The 24,853-nt window shown below is 40.2% G+C and overlaps 1 protein-coding gene across 5 annotated transcripts in view; it reads left to right on the forward strand.

Annotated features, from left to right (window-relative positions):
- MCTP2 (multiple C2 and transmembrane domain containing 2) overlaps positions 1-24,853 on the forward strand; it is a 128,399-nt gene that overhangs the window by 67,298 nt on the left and 36,248 nt on the right. For all 5 annotated transcript variants that reach the window (XM_032122924.1, XM_032122927.1, XM_032122925.1 and 2 more), the window contains 5 exons: positions 2,034-2,136; positions 3,838-3,940; positions 13,053-13,154; positions 14,073-14,147; positions 14,913-15,032. In XM_032122924.1, the coding sequence (XP_031978815.1) occupies positions 2,034-2,136; positions 3,838-3,940; positions 13,053-13,154; positions 14,073-14,147; positions 14,913-15,032 (503 nt within the window). The remainder of the gene's footprint in view (positions 1-2,033; positions 2,137-3,837; positions 3,941-13,052; positions 13,155-14,072; positions 14,148-14,912; positions 15,033-24,853) is intronic.

Here is a 24,853-nt window from a genome sequence, read left to right on the forward strand (position 1 = left end):
GCAGCCATTTTAGGTAAAAATAGCATAATTTCTGATCATGAAATGAGAGACATAAAGATTAATTATCTGTTCTGAGCCATTCATAAATGATTAGTGCAGCAATTATGGGCTTCCATAATAGAGCCCTCCTAGAGCAGTGCCATATTTCCTGCATTGCCAAGGAGACTGCTCAGATTTATTGTTATTGATAAAAGTAAATTCAAAGTCCCAGCTAAAAATCTAATAAAGGGAAAATCACAGAGGGAATCAAAGGTACAAAGATTTCCAAGGGTTAATAGAGGAGCAGTGTGAGCAGGTAGTGCCCCTTCCCTGTCCCTTCCTGTAGCAGTCATGAGTCTTATATCCCCCAACTCCTGCAGAGCAGTGGGGGGGATGCCACCTTATACCTTATTCCATAGTAAAGATTGGATTTTGCTGTGATTGGGATTTCTGTCAGTTGCTTGTATGTTGTAATCATAGATTTTAATTGCAAGTTTTTAGCCTGCTGTAATGATAGTGATCAGAAAACACACAGTATCTGCTTTGGTTTCGGACAGTGTTCTGAAAATCCATATTTTACTGTTTGACATAAATTTTGGGCTGGTTTCCAGACAGCTGTATCATATATGTAGAAGCTCTTCAACCACAGCTAGTCCAGTTTGAGCCTTCCATGCTTTTATATTCCTAGATAATAGTTTTGTTGACGTGGAAATGACTTTTTCTGCTTTGTTGGATGTTTTCTGTGTACGCATGAGAGTTCTTCTCAAACACTGCATTTGCTCACTGACCAAAAAATAGCATTCAGAATACCAAATTATACAGTGGGATTGTTTTTGGCATATACCAGTTTGCATTTCAAGCAGTTTCTCTGAAAGGCTACGTGCATTTTCCACACTTATCAGGGAATGGGCATGTAAGCTGAAAAGGAGAAGACAAATATATTCCAGTAATACACATGGTCTTTAAACTTTACCAATATTGACTAGTTAATACCCACTGTTTACATACGGGAAAAATTCCTGTTTAGTTTATAAACTTCTGAGAGTAAGACCCTTAAAAGCTCTGCATTAATAATAAGGATTAAGAAAAGGACAGCTTTTGCTTAAATATCTTGTTTGTCTGCTATCTAAATCCCTGCATTGCTGACATATTTAGTTGCCTACATAAAAGTTAGGCTGGAGTGTCTGTGGCTGAGTTGTATATGAGCATTGGAGATGAGATTAAATCAGATACTGAGCCAGACATGCTGATAAGGGGCCACTCTGCTCACAAAGGAAACTGCTTAGCTCCAATGAATTGGGAAAACTACAAATTCATGTAATGTGAGTGATCAAAAAATACATTAGCCAAACATGTCTACAGCTATCAGATTCCATGTTGACATCCTTCTTTACAGAAGAGGGTTTTTTTCCCTTTTTTGTTTTTTTGTTTTGGGGGTTTGCTCTGTTTGTTTCCTGTAAGTCCAATACCTGGATCATGCATGGATTCTCCAGTTGATGTTGGGTTTTGTTTAAACTGTGTCATGGTGTAGAGCCTTCATAGCTTCCAGGACTTGCTCACATGGAACTAATTGAAGAAATGCTGCTGATTCAGTCAGTGTTGTGCTTCTTTTCTCCTGATGTGGATACTTAATCCTGTAATCTACTGAAGAAGACAACAGGCTCTAAGCAGAGGATAAAATAGGGAGTGTAACTGCAGCACTGCTGCTTCCCTGGGTCAGAACAATGGTGCTGCTTTCCTAAGGGCATCTGAGTAATTAATTGTCAACATGAAAAGATCTTTCTTGCTGTAAAGACTGAGAGATAATTCACTGGAAGTCTCAGAGTTCAGGTGTTAGAGTGAAGCCCCCAGAGTGAGCTATAAGGTGAGTGTTGGAGTTCCCAGAACTGGGGATGAGTCAGAGATACTGTTTCCTTGGCAAGTCGTTCCAACAGAACGGAGCACTTTGCAGTTGCTTTAATGGATCTAATTTTATTTAACCAATTGCTTCCTCAGCCCTACTGCATACTAAATACCATAATTGGTCCACTTAATTTTTTTTTTTCTTTCCCTAGGCAAAAGTGATCCTTTCTGTGTCTTGGAGCTGGGAAATGACATGCTTCAAACGCACACCGTTTACAAGAACCTCAATCCGGAGTGGAACAAAGTTTTCACATTGTAAGTGGATTGCTTTGGAAACCGTGCAGCAACTCCAGTCAGCAGCTTAACTAGGAAAGCTATTGACTTTGAGAAAATGCAAAGGTCACCTTTAAGATATGTCATTTTTTCATAGTCAGAGAGGATGTTGGAGAAATCTCAAATATAACTTAATTAAAGCCTTTTGCCTTTTACTAGTTCTTGCATGGAGTTTATTAATAGAAGTCATTAAAAGAAAAATTACTGTGATATTTATAGGAAGAATCATGACTAGACATAATGGAGTCATAGCTTGATCCAAGATATAATGTAGCAGAAAGTTGAGACCAGATATTCACGCCTACATTTTCCGTAACTTAAAATAAAATATATTTCATTGTACCTTGGTAGAATCCTTGTTTAATTTGAAATAAGCAGAGCGTTAGGGCTCATGTTGGTTTTGGTATATCTTCTGAATTTAAACTAGTCAAACATGCTCCAAATTCGATGCTAAAATTTTTATAGAAATCAAGGTATTCTTTTTTTTTTTTTTGGCCACTTTATTAATATTAAAAGTTATAATTTACGTATTGCTTTTAGGCAGCCCAATTTTTTAATCTTGCTTTATGCTGACAAAGATTTTTGTGAATAAGTGAATGAGATAAACATCTTCCAAGACTGCAGCAGTCTATGCAAGGAAGGCAGCTGAAAGGGCTGGCAATGAAACATTTGTGACATTTGCATCTGTCCACTGGAAGAACAGTTTGAAAATTACCAACTTCTTGCTGAAGCAACATTCGTAAATACTAGGCTGGATGAGAACACAAGAAAAGCTATCTGATTTCTTTTATAGAAATACTTTGCTGGATTTCTGTTTAATTCAGGGGTGCAGCTGAATGCTTGTCCCTTGGAGTCCTTTCTCATACTTTGTCTGTTCTCAAGAAGCTTCCACTCATCACTGTTTTTTCTGAGACTGTGCCAGCAGATGAGTCTTGTTGGATGTTCAGCCAGCAAAATAAATCCAATAACAATCCAAATTTATTTTATTTAAAAAGAAAGTTTGTGTCTGTACTTCCTGTGGGTCTCAAAAATGTCAGCTATGGACTCTAACTTTCTTACTAATGTTGCCTGGTTAATCCAAGCACCAAATCTGCAGAGCCAGTCAGGCACTTGCATCTCTCCTTAGATTTTTGTCCATTAAAAAAAAAATTAATAAAACCCCTTAAAAGCTATTGATGATTTAGATTTATTTTGGAGCAGTGTGGATTGTTTTGAGTGGATGAGTCCATTTCAGCTGGAGCTTTCAATACCACCAGAAAGCCCTCCACTTTATATCCAGGTTTTCTGCAACACACTTATCTGTGGGTGTGTGTCACTGTGCAGTTTTAATGCAGTGAAGCTTGGGTCTGAATTCAGCCCTTGACCTCTCCCAGTCACCAGCTTTCTCTGTTGGAGAGCTGAGTTTTACATTGATAGCATCACCAATACAAAAAGAAAAAAAAAAAGGTCACTGTCTGTTAGTTTCTTCACCTAGTTATGCAACTGAAACATGAGGGGGAAGCTTGGGGAATACCCATCACTTGATTCATTTTGGGGGGGGGGAATTTAATTAAATGCTGGTTATATACTCCAAGGTAATACAAACTTAATTAGTAAAACAGTAGTCTCGGATCTTTGTGGAGGAGGCTGTGTGCATGTGTATTGAATGTTATTTTTTTATGTGTCTGCACGTTTTTGTTCCAGCCCTATTAAAGATATTCACGATGTTCTGGAAGTGACAGTGTTTGATGAAGATGGAGATAAACCCCCTGATTTCCTTGGAAAAGTTGCCATCCCTTTGCTGTCTGTAAGTTACCTTTACCGCATGTATCATGGTTGGCTGGGAACAAGTTGCATTTTTTGTCCCCCCCGTAGCACAAACCCCCACAGATTTAAACAGGTTTTGTGATCTATACATGCCTTAGCTGGCAGTGTTTATAGTTCTCCTTAGTTTAACGAGCGCTGTCAACCCATCTTAGTACAAATTTGGTTGATTGGAAAGCAAATTGCAGAAATGTCTGTACTTCATCAGTGCCATGTAGGTCTGAAAACATAATTGAGTTGTTCTGTATGTTTCCACATCGTCTTCCGAAGGTAACATTTTAAGCATGTCTTTGTTCCGTCTTGCTTCTTTTTACTCCGAGAAAGTAATTGCACATCGCAGTAGGATTGACTAGAGATAGCTGTTGTTATTGGCACAGCTGAATAAAATTACCTAAAAGGGGTGTTTTCCACTCCATAGTGCTTTTAAAGACTGGTGGCTTTTGTTCTGTAAACAAATATGTGAGGAGTGAGCGCTACCATGGGAGTATAAAATCAAAACTGGAAACAAAGTGAGCTCAGGGGAAAGTGGTTGCTCTGGAGATTAGAGAGTTGAAGCTTTTTCAGAAATAGCCAAAAAAGGCCAAGCTAAAGAGAGTGGAACATGAAAGGATCATTAAAAGACTTTAATAGAGAAATGGGGGGAAAGCAGCTTTGTGTTTGGTAAGACTGATTTAATTTTGAAACAAGACTGGTAATAATAGTGAGCAAACCAGATCAAGAGGACGTAAACAGCTCCATGTGTACGTGCAGTGTCACAGAAGGTTCTTTCTGGTAGCTTTTAGAGTAAGGCATAGGAAGAACTTTCTAGGCTGTGACTTATTAAATCAATTAGTAGATGAGGCTTGAAACATCATGGGACTCTTGTGTCATATTAGTCAAGTTGTGTAAACGCGTTTAGCTGTAAGTGTGGGGGTTTCTGTGAGTTGTGAGGCAGATGCCTTGCAGGAGGTTCCCTGTGCAGAGGGGAGCCTGTGACAGATATTTGTGCAGTTGAGCCCTGTGCAAACGTGTGGGGAGATGATCTGTTGTGCAAACATCATGGTGTGATTCTTGGGGTTGTCCCATGCAGGAGTTGGACTCAAGGATCCTTGTGAGTCCCTTTCAAGTCAGGATATTCTATGGTGACATTTATGCTTTCCATATATAACCTGATTCCAGCGCCACAGGCTGTGGTGAGATGCTTTTGGTAACGCTTGGTGTGATGCTGTGGGTAATAGCACTCTCAAATAGGCAGATGGTGGATCCTGATTGAAATTGCAGAGTACAGAATTGCAGTATTGTTTTGAAACATGCCTGTGAAAGCATATTCACCTCTGCAGAAATGCTGGCGCACATCTTCCAGGGTTAAGGCAAGAATTTGTCTTTGAGTTTTAGAGGTTGGCTGCTGCAGAAGAGGCAGTGATGGATTTGTGGGGCTCTGTCCTAGCAGAGGCTGGAGAAATGGGAGATTTCTAGAGGGAAAGCAAAGGTCCCATCTGATCAAGGCAGGCCATATAAGCCTCACAGCATAAGCACAGTTGAGGCAAGGGACCCGATCAAGATCAGAGAGAGGGACTGAAACATTTGGTATTTCCAAATAAATAATCAACTGCCCAAAAAACTCTTAAACTGACTTAGAGGATATGATCCCAAACTAAGGAATGCTTTATAGTGGGAAAGAAATAGGTCTGTGTGCTCCGGTTTTGTTGTGATTTTGTCTAAACAAGTGTATTTCTTGTATATGCAAATTAAAGGCAATGTTACTTTTGAATCTCTTCACAAAAGTGTGTTTGCTTTCATCCACCCTGTGCTCTTTACAGTTCACGCTGGAGTCTGAAACAGGGGAACCCCAGCAATTTGGGGATATAAAAAGCCTAAGATATAAAATGTGAGGAGTAAGTACTGAGCTCTTGGCGGCCCACACGCTGTTGTGAGCTTTACAATGCTCTTCCCTCTGTGGCTAAGACTCTGTGATCTTTTTGGGGATATTTTAGATTGTTTGTCTATTTTTGTAGCTTGAGTTGTCAATATCTCCTATTTTAGAACAATATTAGAGTCAGTTGGGCATGGAGGATTATTTGATGTTTACAGGGAGGAAAAAACCTCTTAACATCTTTTATTCCATTTTTGATCACTTTGCTAATTTTTCCCCAAGTCCTCGTATCTCTGATGTTACTGGAAGAGAGTGGCTGGAGCAGCTGCTCTTTTGCAGACCCAGTGCTTGCCAAATGGCCTGCATGATCGGCAGCAGGCTGTGTGGGCTCACAGTGAGGAGATGTTAGATTTGGATTTTCTGTTGATTTTATAGGCATTTGTCAAGTATCCCTTAGGAAGCATGTAACAAGGCAGAGGAGGGGAGTGCATGTGTGTGGTAATGTCCAAACTATTCAGTGTAGGGTTTTTTGTGTCCAAGGTTTGAGACAAAAAAAAAATAAAATAAAAATTGTTTATGCTTTCCCTTGCCAACTGATCTTCCTCCTTCCCATCCAAACTTCTCTGCCTCCTATTTCAGTCAAATCTAGTGTAAATATACTCATCTCTGCTTCTGATTAAAAACATTTTGCACCTATTAACTTGGTCTGCTCAGACAGAGAATTGGAATTTTCTAAGCTCTTTTTCTTGAAATGGGAATTTCAATGTATGTTGTAATTTTGACTTTAACTTTGAATGTATCCTTTGAAGCATTTAGATAAATATACTAAAAGAGAACGGACGTTAAATACTCAAAGAAGCCTCACAATCACGTAGATTTAATTTCCGTATGTAATCAGACGTAATATTTGCCTGACATTGAATTGTCTTTTGAAAATAGATGTGCATTTGCCATTTTTTTCTTGTTAAAAATGCACAAGTTTGACTTGTGAGCTGTCAGCACGTGAAGTAAGTTTACTTCAGGAATTGTTCATGGATGACTAGATTCTTTTCTTAATGAAAAATTGCCTTGAATAAAGTATATGTTGGAGGGATATGAAATGTTTAATTAATATGACAACGAATTTTGGGTTAAATGTGTTCAGTAGTCCCACACTGGCATTTTGCAAACATGACTACACCCTCATCATCACATTAACACAGGAATAATCTTACGGCAGAAAAATTCAGGGATAGTGAAATTACGTATTCTTCCCATTCATCCTTGACTGTGATCTAGGATTACTGAAGGAATCAATTAAGAAAAAGAGCTGGGCAGTGTGAGAGGAGTTTTAGGGTGCCAAATGATGATTAAAGCTGCAAACTTCACGTGCTGGTAGATGTGATAAAGCAGAATTGAATAAATGCACATTTTGCTAGCAATAAACTGAATTTGGGGACAGAGAGAGAGAAGTTCTTTGTGGTTTAGCTTTAACTTTTCCATGTTGATCAACCTATTGTACTTTTTTTCTCCTGTCCTTTTTGTCAAATTACTGTCCTCCTCTAAAGCATGTGTGAGACCTCATCTCCAGCACTGCTCTGGTCAGCCACATTCACAGAAGCACAATTTAATCTAGAAAAGACACAGATTACTGCTACCGGGGTATCCAGCAAAATGGATCCCTCTCTTGCCAGAGGTGACCCATAGAGTATGGCTGGGCCAACCCTTGGGCTGGGAGGGAGATCCTGGAGCATGGGGAGTGGAAGGGAAGCCCATGTGCACTGAATAGAACAGGCTTTTGTGCCAGAAACTGAAGAAGGACCTGGGGAACAGAGAAGTAGGGCAAAAACTTTATTACTTCAAGAAAGAAGTTTGATAGGTTTTAGAAGTTTTGTAGGTTCTGGGGGACTTGAACTAATTATCAAAGAAGTCCTTTCTATCTCTGGGTTCCTTTGTGTCCCAGATCTTAGTAAAGGCAACCGTGTGTTTCTTTGTGAGGGTCTGTCTTTTTTCTTCTGTTTCAAGAGACTCCTATCTCCTAGAAGGCTGCAAGTTATTAGAGACATGGGAGCATATAGTGTGCTTCAATGAATTTGAAAGCAGAGTATATCAAATATCCTCATGTAGAAAAGCCTTTGAGTGAACAGTTGTAGTGCAGAATGGAATATTTTTTATCTGCTGGATTATCAGCTCAGAGTAGTCCTCAGCTGCACCCTTTTTTTCCAGCCGACAGGAAGAGGTCTATGAAATATTTCCAAGTGCCAGGCAAGGTCACTAGCCAACGACCACTGAAAACAAGGAGTGTGCCTTTGGCATGCTTAATTGTCTAAAGGATGGCCTGGATTCAGAGAGCAGACACCTGACGATTGCACTTACTTAGCACTTGATCATAAGTGCACAATCCATTCCAGGAGAAAGTTTTAGAGTTTGAGAGACGTGAAATTGCTGTGTTTATGCAACGGAGGCAGCTGTGAAGTGTGCTGTCTGTTCTGACTTTTATCCTCATAGTGAACCAGGACTTTTGGAATGGGGAAGAATCCCCCACATCTCTTCCAGGAAAAACAATGTCTTGTTTCTGACATTAGATTCTCTCCCAGCCACTCACTGCTCACTGAAAAGGCATCAACAGGGATGTTGTCTCAAGTATCACCTAGGATCCTTGTGCTCCAAGGGTTTTCAGCTCCTCCTCAGATTGGCTCGAAGCCCTTGTATGAGAGCCCTGCCTGCTTTCTTTCAGTCCATCAGCTCCATATCTCCTTGGTCTTTGGATAACAGTCCTCTTCTAAGAACCCAAATCTCCATTCCACTTCGGATCCCACAGAAGGTTATTCAAAGTGAAGTGTTTGGGGTAAAGAGTTTTGGGGTGAAGAAACAGGAATTTTGTACAAAATTGGTTCAGTGCATATGGCAAGACTGGGGGGGGAACAAAAACCTCTTTATTCACGTACAGGTGGATCAAATATGTGGCTTGCTTTCATCTTTTCCTGTGGAAATACGTCCTTTGATAAGGGGAGGTGTGTGTCTATTACAAGACAGCTTTATGGTATGCAGGGCAAATGGGATGACATTGTGCATCAGCAATGAGCTCAAGCAGGAATATCAGAGGTCCCAAATGCTTTAGATGAATTACCCTTGGAGAGTAGCCATTACCCTCTCCACACGTCACGGGTGTTGATGTACAGAGGTTTAACCCAGCGTTCTTCTGTCAGGTCATCAATATATGACATTGAATCTGCATCAAAGCTGTATACAGAGTGAAGTTTTCTTAAAATCAATGTAAAAAAAAAAACCACTAAACCATATTTCTTTGAGACAAGAGCAATGAAAAAACACGCTTTGCTGCGTAAGGGTCCTGTCTTCTCCGTGTTTTGTGTCATATCAATCTTGGCTTTTGCTATTTCATTAAAATTCCCAAGCGGTCAGAAGGTTGTTGCTTAATAGATTTAACATTGGCTGGATACATCAATACTGTGTTTAGTCACATTTGTTTTACTGGGGACATCTGTGCAAAGAGTTTAGCAAATATATTCATCCGTTTGAGAGGAACCTGGTGCACTTTGGACCTTGACTGGATGGTGGTCTCGTGTACCTCAACATTTCCTTTTGTTAGAGGCAACTTCAGGGAGTGTTTTGCCTCAAGTGCCTCTGTAGGTCAAAATATTTATTGCAAAAAAGAATTTCAGCTTTTCTTCCAACTGATAATTTCCTTTTCGTGGTCCTGTATGGGGAAGGGATGTGACATAGAATATACAGTCCATTCTGTGAAAATATGGATATGGTTTTGTCTGTGTTGACTCAGAAGAGGAACATATCATGCCCCAAATATCAGGAATTCCGATGGGATGAAAATCCAGACTATTTTTTTTTTCTGATGGTGACCTTGCAAAATGCAGCATGTGGGTGTGGTAGACATAGCTGTCCTCATGTTAATCCCAGGGTTATGGGCAGTCTTGCTTGGTGGTTGAGCCCCAGTAAGCTAATAAGAAGCTTTCAGAGAATGCAGGCATTAGTATTCAGTGAGGATATAAAGCATCATCAATAAAGGAATAATATTGATTATGTCTCTTTGAGATGCTTACCTGCAGATATTTTCACATTTAGTTTGAATATTCCTTTCCTTTCCTTTTCCCGTAAGTAGATGTTAATATTCTTAGGAAAGATAACTTGTTTTAGATACAGCTATCAGAACTACTCATGGAGTCAAAGCTGTGTGACATCATCAGCAAAAAGTGTTTGGGTGACAGAAGAAGCCTGATCTTTCTGACACTGAGGTTCATCCTACAGCCCCAGCCCTGGCTGCTCTTTTCCATGGCTGGAGAGAGCATTTAAGCAGTCTTTGGGAATAGCAGAGACTGGGGGAAAGTACCCAGAGAGGAGAAAGAAATAGATGCAAAATGAATATGGCTGTCTATCTTTCAGCATTGGGGGAGAAGCTGAACAGAATCTGAACTCTGGCCCAAGGACAGGATGCAGTGAAAATGAGGAGTATTTGAGGCTCTTTTGCATGTTTTCTTGTGGGCACAGTCGAGACATGCCACCAGTGTAATCTCCATGCAGCTGTGGGTCTTAGAATTACCTTGTACCTTTTGTTGAACCATGCTGCCCTAGCACAGTGCCAAAACTGTAAGAGAGTCTTTTGTTTGACTTCTTTTTCAGTTTTTTTTTCCTTTCTATCCAAACGAAAATGCAATGGAGACAGTTCATAGCCTGTCATTCTTCTCTTGTACTTTTTTCTTGCTGAAGAAAGTCTAAAGCTAAAATACCTCTATGAATGTTTAGTCTTAGGCTGAGTTATAATTGCACATCTTTTTCCAGACAGTTGGAATACTTTGAATTAAATATGCCAAATAAATCGGATTCTAAAACTTTATTTGCACTGCATTACTTCCTGCCCTGTTCAATTTAAGAATAGCAGCAACAATAATAATGACACCATTAAAGAAGTTTCCCAAGCAACCCTTATTTACAAATACAGGCAGAGCTGGAAATTATTTGCTGCTGATTTAAAGCTTTCTGTGTGAAAACACCTGCAGCTGCACCCGAAATGTTTGATTCAACTCCAGCTCTTAAAATGAGGAGTATTTTCCCCAAAGCATTATTTTTTTGAGTGCAGAATACCCCACAGCATCAGGCTTAAACACTCAGAAATGTTTCTTTTCCTTTTTCTATCAATTTAGCTCCTGTGTCAGATTTCTTTTCCTTGTGGGTTATGCTTTTGAAAGATGTTAGAATATAAAGAGGCCATCCCACTAGCTGTTGCTTCTGGTGTAACTGAATGAAATGCCATGAGAAATATGTGTGCCTGAAATACATGGAAATTCAGCTCCAAAATTAATAACTATGGAGGATCCAGAATTAGGATATTGTGGTATATACTGGACATCTGCACCTCTGCAGACACACTGGGAATAAAGTACATTCTATCCTGTCACAGTAGAATCCATGAATCAAAGCTCAGGCTAAATTTGTTGCTGGGGCATCCTGTTGGGCCAGTGACCTCAAACCAAATCCTTCTGTCCCAGTGTCCCTTCCATCAGTAAAACCATTTATGCTTTAATTTGTAAAATTTAACAAAATCTTTCATTTCCAAACAAAACTTTGTTTTCATTCAGTAAATTTAAATTTTTTGCCTTTTTTTTTTTGAAGGGGGGAAAAGCAAACTGGTGAAAGAGCAGAAACCTTTATGATGGGTTGACAGTGCTGTATGTGGCAGCTGGCCTGAGGACCTCCTGATGCCAGTCCATTTGGCCCTAGAAAAGGGTCTAATCACTTTGGCAGCTCTTCTGTTCTGAGGCTGCAGGTCTGAAAAATGTTTTTGTACCTGTCCCTTCCCTGGGAGCTGCAGCATCCTTTGCTGCCAGCTCCACCACTGTGTGTACTCTCTTGTGGTGGAAGCAGAGGTGCTTTGTGATCAGTTTAGTGCAGTGCCTGTTGTTGTTATTATTTATTGGTGTTCTATGAATTCCACATAAGTCTCTGTAACTGAAAAGCTTTGGATGAGAGATAATAGCTGGAGTTCCTGGTTTTACACCACTGAGGATGCAGAGTTGGTCCTTGTGAGAGCCCTCTTCCCTTTCAACCCTTAGGCAGAAATCCCATCTACCCTTTGACTGTTTTGGTATAGAAAGGGTGTAGCAACATTGGGAAAGAGAGTGACCTTTCCCTTGTCTTGTGAAATCACTTGGTTCCTTATTACACCTTTTTTTCCCTTACTCATTTCTACCATGGTTTATATGAGTGCCTCTTCTAAATGCCAGAGCAGCAATAGCCATTTTAAATATGGTTGCAATTTCATGCCCTCAAATTTCCTCCGTTATCCTTAATCTTTGATCATTACAGTCCCTCAATGTAGCTTTTTGGTAAGCTGCAGTTTTTTATGTTACTGCTGTTTAGAATTAACTGGTCTGCTTCCTAAAAAGCCAAATGTTTAATCAATACATATCCTACTGTGTATAATAAATACATTTCTGCCATCATTTTTGAAGTGAGAATGCTTTTACTTTGAGCCAAATTGTTTACAAAATGGCAAGGAAGGTATTTTGTTGTTGGGCTGGTTGGTTTTTTTTTTAATAGATGCTTAATGAGATAGGGCCAACCGGTGGATCAGAGCAGAGAAATGGTATTGAAATTCAGGGGTGGGGTGGAGGGAGAAGTCTTTTACATGAATTAGTTAATTTTGAACATTTGTTACATTAGCATTCACTCCACTTCAGCCGATCCATTTCTTTGGATTGCATTTGTTTGCTGGGTAATAATTTGATAACGTTGCAATAAACTAAGCATTAAGAAGTGGTTTCATGTACTGGAGTGTGCAATGGGTAAAGTTGTTGTTTGTGGCCCTTTTCTTAAGCTTTGGAAGAAAAATCCCATTTTAAACTTGTAATAACGGAGGCTGATTACTTCCCATCAACTCACTGGCTTCCAGGGCAGAATTTTCAGACTGGTTATTGCATGCACTGCTCTACTATAAAGTACAAGGTCTGAAAATTAAAGTTGGACCATAAGAGATTTAATCTGCAATTTTATAGGTCTCTAATCCAACGGTTGTTTTGTATTTCAGGCTCCAAGTATATTATCAGGGTTTAGGGGAAGGTTTTTTTGCTGTGGTTTTTTTTTTTTTTTTTTTTTGTTGGGGTGTTTTTGTTTGTTTTTTTTGTGCTTGAGTTATATTTATTTATTTGTTTGCAGTGTCTTTAAATTATATTGAGGAGTACAGCCAGGAAAATATTGATGCTTTTTCTCCCCTCCCCACCCCAAACTATAGATTAGAAACGGTAAACAAAGTTGTTACACACTGAAGAATAAAGACTTGGAACGTGCTTCAAAAGGAGCAATTTACTTGGAGCTGGATGTCCTGTTTAATCCAGTAAGTTGAAGTATTTTCTTTTTGCTTATCACTGGTGTAAGAAAAGTACAAATCTTCAAGGACGAGGTGGGGGTGATGCTTTTAAAACCAGGAGCCAAGCCAGAAAAGTCCTGTCCACATTGCATGTGGTGGTGGAGGCATGTTTGATGTTGTGAGTGAAGAAGATTTGGGCTATCAGAGCTGTGGCCCCTCCAGGTGGATGGGACAGAGGAAGGGGCATTTCTGGAGGGACAAATAACCACAAGCACCTTAGGAAGGAGGTGATGATTGCTGCGGCCAGGGCTTCAATTGCAACAGCCAAAAAACAGCTTCATGTTCATCTTATTATACATTATTTTTAACACCTATTTCTTCCCCAAAAAGCTGACCCAGGATGTTCTCTTCCCAGGGTGTTGACAGGAAAATGAATGAGGCATGGACGCAGTGCGCTTAGTTTTTAGGTGGCTGAGTCAGTCTCAATCGTTTATGCCCTACAGCCTTTTACTGAGTTTAACTCCTATTTATTAAGGCCATCATGGGCTGTGCCACAGCTCTGCTCCTGCTAAAGTGAGTCCAGCCTTGCCCAATTTAACTTGTCTGCATTTTTGTGAGCATGGAATCATAGAGTGGTTTGGGTTCTTAGGGACCCTAAAACTCATCTCATTCCATATGCCCTGCCATGGGCAGGGACACCTTCCCCTATGCCAGGTTGGTCTGAGTCCTGTCCACCTGAATGTTTCCAGGGATGGGGCATCCACCCTCTCTAGCCATCCTCACTGTAGAAAATGTGTATAAAAAGCAATTCCTAAGTCACACAGAGTCTGAAAAGAGCGAGAGATGCTGAAAGACCTGATCTTCCTGAGCAGCACTGGTGATATGAAACTGAAATAACTAATTGAAAACTATATGGTGTTATTTTTGTTAATTTTTTTTTTCTAGATAAAAGCAAGTATTAGAGCATTCAAGCCCCGAGAAAAGCGCTTTACTGAGGAGAACCGCAAATTTTCCAAAAAGGTGAAAATTGTGTCTGGGCTAAGCTTTTGCATCTGTTTTGGAAAGATTTGAATTGCTGTAGCACAGTTGCTAGAACAAAACCTATTTATGCATAAAATGCTGAACACATGTAAATTCTGTATATTTCTGTGTATATTAAAAGGTTTGTTTGTGTTAACACGAAATTGCTTTCTGATCTGGCTTGCATCAGTAGTTCTGCTTTGTGCTTCTGAGTGGGGAAAATGATAGCTGTGGGTTTTGCACAGTTCGCAGCACTTAAAGCTCAATGAGAGCCTTATTCCCTTCTTCGGGAAGGAAGAAACCAGGGCTAAATTCCTTACGTAAAAAGTCAATAGGATTTTAGGACAATGGTCATTATTCTTTTTAAAATTGAGAGGCCCTATAATAAGTCTAAAAATCCCTATTTGTTTCTATGGACTAGTCCAAAACATGTAGAAAAGGGGATCAGACTCCATTCTCTCTGTCCCTTTGCCTGAGACATTGATGTATTTTAAGAATACATCTACTGTTTTATTTAGTTTTGGCATCAGTTTGTGCCTTTTTTCTTTTTTTTGTAAGACCTGAAGAAAATCTGGAAGGTTTGGGTGTAATCAGAAGGCAGACAGGAGCTGGCGAATGTATCTGAAATAGAGGCTTTATTTGTAATATGTGCCCTGGCATGCATTTGTAGCTTAAATTATCCCTGTTTCGGAAGCAATAGTAGGATATTAGTGTGTTTGATTAAACTCTTCTTCTCCTCCCCTCCTCCCACTCAATATTTATCAGATCTTATCAAGAAATGTTGATCGCGTGAAAAAAATCACCATGGCAATATGGAATACAATACAATTCCTTTGGAGCTGCTTTCTCTGGGAGTCCACGGTAAAGAGCCTGATAGCATTTGTGGTAAGTGGATTTCTTCTTTTATTGCATGTGGCTAAGTGATCTGAGATCCTGGAGTGTTCCCGTGCTTTCCTCCCCACCAGCACGAAGCCCCTTCTCGTTTGCTGGTGTTGTTTTGTGGCTGTGTGGCTGCAGGACAGCTTGGGCCACACTGGGCCTGATGGGGATGGAATGAGACCTTCAGGAGCAGCCTTTCCTCGCTTGGAGCAGAGGTATTCACCACCTGCACCGAGCACTGAGGATGCCCATGTCCGTGGTGGGTGATGTCACTGTGTGGCGCTTTTGGAATTTTTAATTATTTTTAATTCGAAACATGGCAGCTGGGTGGCAGGAAAGGAAGGAGGTGGTGGCCCAGAGGGTGATGCAGGGAGATGCTTTTGGTCTGGGTGATGCAGTGAGCTGATGGGTCTTGTCCCTTCCATCTTCCATTGCACTGAGGCATCACTTCACTGCAGCTTATCAGTTCCTGCTCTGCCTGTGTTGGCATTGCCTGTTGCAAATTTATTCTCCTGACTGTAATAATATATTGTTTAAAAGAATAAAAAAAAATAAGGCTGGACAGTGAGTTCTACTGCACTCTGAAAACAAAAAGCCAAGTTCTCCACCTGCCTATCCCGCTTTTCATCTCTCTTCTTTTTCCTCTTGGTAGTAAACACCCCATTTGCAGTTTTCTCATAATCCACTCAAGCACAAAAAAGATTTTGCCTGCTCTTTATTCTGCGGTGTGACATTTTCTTCATGCTTGAAATGTTTGTCATGCCATTAAAGGTTGCAAAAATCATTTTGTGGTGGTCCAGCATGCAGAAAGAAAGTTTTTGAGTTGAGCGTTTATTAAGCAATACAACATCCACATCGCCAAGATTTTCTCCTGTGTTTACTGTCTGTGAATTGTAAGATGCTTAAAGGCTTTTTTAAGGAAAACACTTCAGTGTATTTGCCACAGATGAGTAAAGTAGACCATTCCTGACTGAAAGAAGCTTCAGAGCAAAGACAGAGGAGCTGTCTTCACCCTGTAGGTCAGAGGGACTGCTCACACAGATGAGAGGGCAGGATGAAGAGGGTCTTTTCTCTCTAATTATTTGTTTTCCTGTTGCTTGAAGTTCATTTAGAACATATATATATTATACATAGTTAGTGGCAGGAGAGCAGAGTAGCTGGTACCTCACTGAAGCACGTGTGGCTGTGCAAAAGAGTTCTGTGACTGTGTCCAAGGGAATCAGGTGGCCATTCATGCTGGGGCTGGAAAGGGAGGATAAAATCCCAGTGTCCATGTCCTGCCATCACTGTACAGCAGGAATCTACGCACATATTTAAAAGGATTGCTCTTTTTGCACCAAAATGCTTGTGAAGTTATAGCTGTCAAGTTCAGTTTTCCAAACCTAGGAAAAGTTTGGAAGGGGTGGAGAGGCAGAAAAATAAGAAGGTGGGAAAATGGGTCTAAAGACAAAGGAATTTATTCCCAGTGAAAAGGAGTATGAGCAGGTTATAAGTTACAGGTTGGTAACATCTTTACTGGATACCATAATACTCCTGGTTTCCTGAAAGAAAGTGGGTAATGGGAAAGGAATAAAAATACTCCATTCTAAGAATAATTACCACAGGCTTCTTCTACAACCCAAAATTTAAGTCTATCTGATTTTTCTCACATGGAAATAATTCAGCTCTGGCACTAAAAATGAAATGCTAATTATATATCTCTGTCTCACTATTTCCAGCGTGAGTGTTCATAGTATTGAAAATACGCACACAGCACGGTAGGTGCAGCATCCCTCCCTGCCCAGTCTGTGTGGAAAATCCACTCCTTATGTGTTGGTTAAAAGATGAGGTGAGGAGGATGCACAAAGCTTCTCCACCCATTTTCCAGCTGGGTTCATGAAACCCTCCCTGGTAGCTTCAATACCAGCCAGGCCCTCAAACCAGAAAAGGCGTTTTTTAAAAATTATTTTTCCTTACAGATGATGTCCCTTGGGCCCCTGGCAATAACCATTTTGATCTGGTATTTCCCTTGGTTTCCCTCTACAGGTAACCCATGCCCCTTCCTCCAAGGGGGAATGAAGTGAGGGAGGAGGAGGAGGAAGACAAGCAGACAGTATAATCATGGGAGCCTTGTTTTCTTAAGCAGTCAGACAAAACCCACTGCCAGGCAGATAAAATATTTGTGAGGTTGTCAGAGGACAGCAGTAGCCAAGGACGTGGAATCTTTCACCTTCCTGTTTTAGTCTTCCCTCCTCATTAGTGTGACAGCTTGTGTGTGTGACAAGGACATAGCTGCTTTTGGGGGTGTAAGAGAAAAAGAGGGACAGGTAAAGAGGGAGGAAACAGAGGACAGCACAGGCAGGACACAAGTGAATGAGAAAAATGCTCTCATGCTGTTTCCTCATTTATAAGATTCATCACCCCAAGCTAAATTTCTTTATTAGGATGTAATGGTGAGAGGAGACAGTCCAAGAACATGTGAGTAGATGAATTTTTTTGTGCTATAAAAATGTAATCACATTTTTCATCAGTGTTCTGTGCTTTTAATCTGATGATTTTTCATCTGAGTTAATTGTATAGGCACAGAGGACACTAGGCTGTGCTGAAGCACATGTAAAATCAGAATTTTTTTAAGCTTAGAGGTTTAGGAAATAGGGTTGAAAGGGAGGTGAGATGAAAAGCAGAATTTCACTGTTGGTGATGTTGGCCTGGTGCATAAATGGTTTGGTGGAAATGGTGCTACACAACTAGAGAAAGCACCCTGGGTCAGAGGCAAGGATCACACACGGGATTTCTGGGTTCTTCATAGTGTACCTCTCATCACTGGTCTGGTGTGAAAAATGGACACATCGTTGTGTGTGCCTGGGAATATCAGGATTATTCCCTCATGTGAAAAATGTTGCCTGTAGGGTTGAGAGTGTTCATATACCAAGAGATACCTTTAAGCACTTTGTGTATTCTTCTCCATCAGTTCAGGGTTTGGGGGGATTTGTAGATTTAAGACCAAAAAGACAAACATTCCTTTCTGTTTAATCTTGGTATAGTTATCTCTGTATGCAACGTGATACGTTGTGTTTTGATTGAAACATACCTCTCAAAAAGGTCTTTATTTTGAAGATGCCTAGACACATAGTCCAGTACATCTCTGTGCGGTCCTTCTCATGTGCCTGACACACTTCACATCCTACCTTGGACAATTTTCTCCAGTTTCCAGTCTCAATGTTGTAGTTTTAGCCTGGTCCTCTTTACTCCTTCCTCGTCACACTTTTCTCCATTGAGACATCACTTCTACGCAGTGTTACTGGTGTCCAAAAAGCTGGAGCTGTGTGGTGTAATGTGCCTGGGAGAATGTCTGCTCACAACTCAGCTTATGTGTCTGATTATAACCTGTTCATTTTTCCCACTCATACTTACAAAAACTTATTTTCTTACCTTCCTGTTGCACACTTAAACCAAATTTGTGAACCTTCTGTCTGTATGCAAACACTCCCTGCCTGCTCTGCTCCCCCTTTGCTTGTTGTGGAAATGAAGTCTATAATAACCAAATCATTCTTACTGTATTATATGTATTTTTAAAATATTTTAAAAGTTAATTTTAGTCACAATGATTTTCATGAGGAATTATGCATCATTGCACATTGTGCTTGTGATTTTATACAACATAATTACACCTTCTATTGACAGTTTTCTCTGCATTAATGGTAATTATGCCGTTTAATGAAATTACAGTAATTGCATAAAAAAAATAATTGGTACGAATTAAAAGGATATATTGACTGGAATTTTTACTATCATATATATACTTTTTAAAAGTTTGTATGATAGTTGCAAGAGACATTGACAGGATCAGGCAAACAATGGGAAACCAGCCACCGGAGCACCTCTGGTGTGACTGGCAGTGCTGCTGCTGAATTCCTTCAGGGTCCCTGCACGCTCACCCATGCCAGAATACTTCATTTTTACTGGCAGCATTTCCCACTCTGTCAGGTTTACGCTTCTTGCTGATCCAGGCTGCTGCCAGGGTGGGTGCAGGTGGGAGTGATTTTTCCAGCTCAGCCCTCACTGGCAGCCAGGGCCAGCCAGACGAGGAATTCAGCAGGCACAGGCAGTATTTATTTATTTTGCAGTGGCATTGCACTGTGTCTACTAATTATTTTATGATGGCTTAGTGTTGGGAGGAAGGGGAGGAATATGTGGTGATGCAGCATAATGTATTGGAAATGTGGAGCTTCTGGTCAAACTCACTGCAGCTATTTAATCGTGGGTAGCTGGAAAAATGACAGGCATGGGATTGTTTTGGAGCACTTTGGGCTTCCCAAAAAGCCAGCTGATGCAAGAGTAAGGAAGCTCTGTGGGTGGTGGACGCAGCAGCAAACCCAAACTTAAGCTTTTGTGCTCCTTGCTGCATAGGTGGGATTTTGTCACTCTCCTCCATTGAGATCTCCAAAGCTCTTTAAATCCAGAGAGAGCTCAAGGATGCCCGGTTTATTGGCACTGGCCCCTTGAGCTGTGGGAACTTGGAAGTCTGAGGAGCCCCAGGGCTGGCTGGGTGAGGCTGCAGGTATGTGCACTGCTCTGCCAGTTTGCTTCAGGTCGAACCTGGGGCAGCAGCAGAGAGAGAGAGGACAGACCTTGCAGCCTGTGAACTTCTGGGCATCTCTGCTGAGTGTGTGATTGAACACTCTGCCACTTCAGCTCGTGATACAGGAGCTGGATCTGAGCCCAGCTAAACTCATCTCAGAGAGAAGATACCAATCATCGTATTAGACGCGAACAATTTTTGATCCCTGTTGAGCTGGGCTATATTTATAGTGATGAACTACGGGCAAAAGGCCATTTGCTTGTTGACAGTGTCCTCTAAAATTGCTAATTGCCTATCAGCAAGAGGGAAATGTTCTTTATCCCCTCAGGAAAGGTATTTGTTAACTCGAAATCTGAGCCTTCTGGAGTTTACTTGGGTAAATCTCTCATTCAGTATGTGGACAAGTGTCTCCTGCATGTTATGGTTTGGCTTTCCCGAGCAAAGCACAGAATGTTCCAGCCCTGTTTGTACTGAGCATAATTCAACCCTGGACATGACAACAATATAAGGGTAAAACATCCAATTTAACTCCTGCATTGTTTTGCAACACAGTGATTTATTTTACTTTATTTTTCCTTTGATAGGAGAGGAGTTATAGATCAATAAGAGGAAATTCTTGGGATGAAAGTTTCACAGGGAACATGAGAATTCTACGGAGAAGGGAGACCAGTAGCAGCAATGAAATAAGATAGAGACCGAGTCACCAAACCTCTCTTGGACCTTTGGCCAACCAAGCAGGGGATGCAGGTTTAATTTAACTGTGTATTTACCAGTAGATGGTAATAATTCACTCTTCTGTGGGGTGGGGAAGGAAGATGAGCTCTCACATGAGCTTTCCTAAAATATTCCTTATTTTCCCCATGGATTGTCTGCTAATTTTGAACAAGCAGTTCCCTGATACAAAGCACAAACCACCCTGCCATGACTACATGTGTAACTGATGAGAAGGGTATAGTCTTTTTTCTGCCTTTTTTTTTCTTCATCCTCACAGCTGAAGACGAAATATAAATCATTGTTCCCAAACTATTCGGGAACAGCATTAAAGTAATGGTAGATTAAAATGTCTCCACATTAAAAAGCTAAATAAAATGAATAGATGTAATCCTAAAGAGAGAAGAATGAGTATTCTTCAAACACTTGAATAGGGACTTGGAAGAAGAAAAAAAAAAAGAAGAAGAAAAAAAGTATTAATGCAAAAGAGATGGTCTTTACATCCGCTTTACTGCAGAGCTTTTGCTAAGGGCTGTTCTCAGCCCATTTGCAGCTTGTGTTTTGCTACAGTTTTAAAGAAGCAGTCGGCAAAGGAACGAAGGCAGTTTCTATTTAAATAGGGGAGCTGTAAAATAACACTCTGGTACAGAAATTCGTTCGTGTTAAGGCTAGAGCTGGTGCTGGAGGAGCAGCAAGAGGCAGGTTTCAGGAATTTGACCTAGTAAGTAATTCTTCAGAGCCCCCAACATTTCCTCCCCTCTTTTCCCCTGCAAATCCCTGGCAAAGGCACATCTTGAAAATTGTCTTGAACTCCAGTGAAAAGGCTGGAGTGGAGAGGTGTGTTTTTATTTTGAGCTGTTACACCCCAGTAAAAGTATTTTCCTAATGATGGAGGAAACGTTTACATCCTGCTTTCTCCTGGCTGCTCATGGCAGAGCCTGTGCAAACGCACCAGCTCTCGTGCAAAGCTGTCAGGAGCACGTTACCTGACACAAGTGGCTGCTCAGATGAGAAACAGGCTTCTCCAGACAATTAAAGGAGATGGTTTCACCCTTTTCCCAGCAATTTTTACATTTCCACTATTATTCTTCTGTGGCTGGGGGGAATACAATTTAAGCTTGAGATCCCAGACTTTGCTTTGCTGCAGCAGTTAAAATTCCTGGAATAGCAACAGTGATATTGACGATGCTGAGAGACACACAGCAAAGTAAACACATGTTATTTCCAGCTCTTTCAAAAATGCAAGAACAAACAAGGACAAAGTTAATAGGGAAATAACCACTTAGAGCCTTGACAACACGATAAACAAGATTTAAAAAGCAAAGTTGGAAGCTTTGGAGTCAGGGTGAGATGGAACTGAGCAGAGACCAGTACAGATATCCCTTTTAACTTTGAAAAAGATGGATGGCCTTATGTTTCCAGCTCAGGAGTTTTGGGGATTTGCTTTTTACCAGTGAAATGTTCCAAAATAAAAATAAAAGCAAAACTATGTTTTGCATCTGAGGAATCATTTCCTCTGGGTGTGCTTAACAAGGCATTTACCCTGTATAGCAATTCCCTTGATTTTGGGGTTGGGGATCTTCCTCTTAAATTATGCGGTGCTGATATTTTTGAGGCTTTCTGTGTCATGTACTCAAAACTTGAATGCATCACATCAGAACAATTCCCTCAGCCATGGTAATGAGAGAGACCTAAATCATTGCCTCTCACTCTTTAATTGCATTTTGTTGGGTTTAATTGGTGATAAAGCCTTTTAATACCTTGGCTGGGTGTGTTAAACTCTGTGGTCCAAGTATTTGGGTGAAAGAACAGTCCTGATGTAGGATAAGCCTCTGTGCAGCTGGTCAGCAGGAATGTGTGTGCAGGCATCCAGTCGAGAGTTAAGGCAAGGAGAAAGAAATTCAGCTTTGTTACAGTGTGTGGATTTATCCCTAGAAGGTGTTGGTGCTAAGATAGCTAAATAAATACATGTATCTGTCAGTGTCCTGACCAGACTGGAAATATAGTTTTCATCTCTTTGGCTATTTAATGACAGCCCACAAAGCCAAGATCAAATGTGGAAGCATTTTATCTATTAAAAGAAAGGCAAATGAGAAAGGGCTCTTTCGAGCTAAAACCTGAACTAACTGCATCCACAAATCCTTCTGCCTGCCTTTGTGCTGCAACCTGTTGGAGAGCTCTGCTCAGCGCTTGCATTTCCAGCTAATTTGGTATCACCTTTTATTTATTTTATTTATTTTATTTTTTTTTGGTGGTTGAAGCTTTGTCATTTGTTTCGAAGCTGTCATTTTTATTAGTCTCCCTGGCTGATCTTTTTGGGCTCTCGTCAGGTGGTGTGTGTTCTCCATTGTCTGCCTGGTCTTGGCAAGCAGTAGGTCCTTTTATTGCCATATGACGTGGGCGTGCTTGCAGCAGTAGCCTGTAATTATACCCACCACAGGTGACAGTTACAAGAGCGCTTTGGTAATAATTTTAGCTGCCTGATCTGATGTTTATGAAGAGCAAACCCTCTTTGTGGTCTGGCTGGTGTTTGCTATATTGTGTTGTACTTTTGCCGTTTGATTTATGAAGCCCTTTTTTAAATTTTTTTTTTTTTTATTTTTCCTTAGTATATAACGTCTTGTATCTTTTGAAGTCCTGAAGTTTTGCAAAAGATTATTGTTGATCTTGTGCTATTTTGTACTTTTCCTGTTTATTTTTGCGTGCATTGTATTTATTTTGCTTTGTTCAGCACAGTAAAATAATACTCCTGCCTGTTGCTGGGTTTATTTGTATATTTAACATCACTGAACTCCTGTGTCTGATGCCTCGCTAGCAGATATTCTGTGTTCTCCCAACTGTGAGAGTAATCACACATTAGCATTTAATTATTTATTTATTTTTACCTTTGACTACTATTTCGCTGTTTTAGAAAAGGTGAAATTCTCTCTCCAGGAAGGCAGCACTGGTTCCATTGCTCTCAACAAAACGGCAAAACTTGGATTATGTCAAAGGTGAATTTAGCTCATGATTTTTATGGTTACCTTAAAAACCCCCATTCTGATTTTAGGAATTTGCCCTAAAAAAAAAAATTGGACAAGGCTGATGTGCCCACTACCTGAAAGCTGGCTTTTCTCTTGTGCTGTACTTCTTTTTGCAGTCTTGAATTCTTTAGAGGAACTTCAGGTTAAAACTCTTGGGCATCTTCTGAATTTTGGATTCTTACCTCAAAATTCTGACTTGTAATTCTTCTGAATTGAATGGTAGGTTGAAAACCAAGAGAAATTTATTTGTAACATTTGCTATCTTATCTGATCCTAAAGAGATGATTTTCCGTGTTAGGATCCAGTCATTTTCATTTTCCCAATTTGCCTGTTGCTTTTTCTGAAAGTTCACTTTATTCATAGACTAGAAATTGCATAAACAAAGACGAAATTAGTATTCTAAGTTGAATGAATGTTGCATCTGCGTGAGACTCATTAAACAGGAGTGTGAGACAGAAGCTACTTACCCACCACTATTGGAAATACCAGAATTTGAGAAGCTTATTTGTAAAATTCCCAAAGTTGGTGTGGATTTAGACTCTGCAAGCTGTATGGAAAAAACATACGGCTCAGCCCAAACAAACAAACAAAAAAGGCAGGAAACCCATGGCATGTAGGATGAAAAAGGTATATATTAGGAAGTGAAAATGCCATTAAAATGAAAGATTCTTATACTTAGTGTACTCTTTCCCCCCTCCCACCCAGAGCCACAGGTGTATTGATTTTCTTTCAGTCAGCATCTGCTTGGGTTTTGCTCATTATTCACATTACTTTGACCTGACACCTCTTAGAAAGTACTTTAAAGCACTCAGTTTTACAGGAGAATTGTAGACATCGACTGTTATCTCCCATGTCATTGGTGGAACACCCCTATCAGTTTTTTCTTTTTTCCCTTTTAATTTTAAAAAGGTAATTTTTTTTTTTTAACACAGATGTAAGCTTAGAACAACACTGCATTCCCCTGAAGCATAGAGGAAGTTTTTAGTCTTCCAAAACGAGGGAATAAGTAGAGACACATCTGTAGGTGGTTTAAATCACTGTAACTCCATTAGCTTCAGCAAACCTGTGTTATTTAACATCAGTTAAAAATATACATACTCGTTTTGGGCAAAAATCCTGTGTGAATAGAATTACCAGGTTTTCTGAGAGTAGGAAAAGCCTGTAGATGGCGATGGACCCTCAGGAATGAGCCAGCCCTGGCATTCAGGCTTTTGTCAGATTTTTTTCTGGCAGGTTTTCTTTCTCTTGCTTGAACTGTTTTATTTTTAATTTAATTCACCCTTTCTCTCAGTGCTAATGTAACACTAGTTGCAGAAATCGTGACAACTGGAAGAAATTTCCTATTTGAAGGTAATGCAACATTTTGGTTTTATGATGGAGACAGATACACCTTGAGGGATTTCTCTTAAGGCGTTCTGCTTGTTGGGCTATTTTTTTTCTTTTTTACTTTAAATAAGAAAGAGTTGGATCCTTTACAAGTTCTGAAATAAAAAGATATTAGTAGGGAAGCTGCAGAGCAAATACACTTTTTA

This window comes from Corvus moneduloides, chromosome 13 (assembly GCF_009650955.1).
Source record: "Corvus moneduloides isolate bCorMon1 chromosome 13, bCorMon1.pri, whole genome shotgun sequence".
Lineage (NCBI taxonomy): Eukaryota > Metazoa > Chordata > Aves > Passeriformes > Corvidae > Corvus > Corvus moneduloides.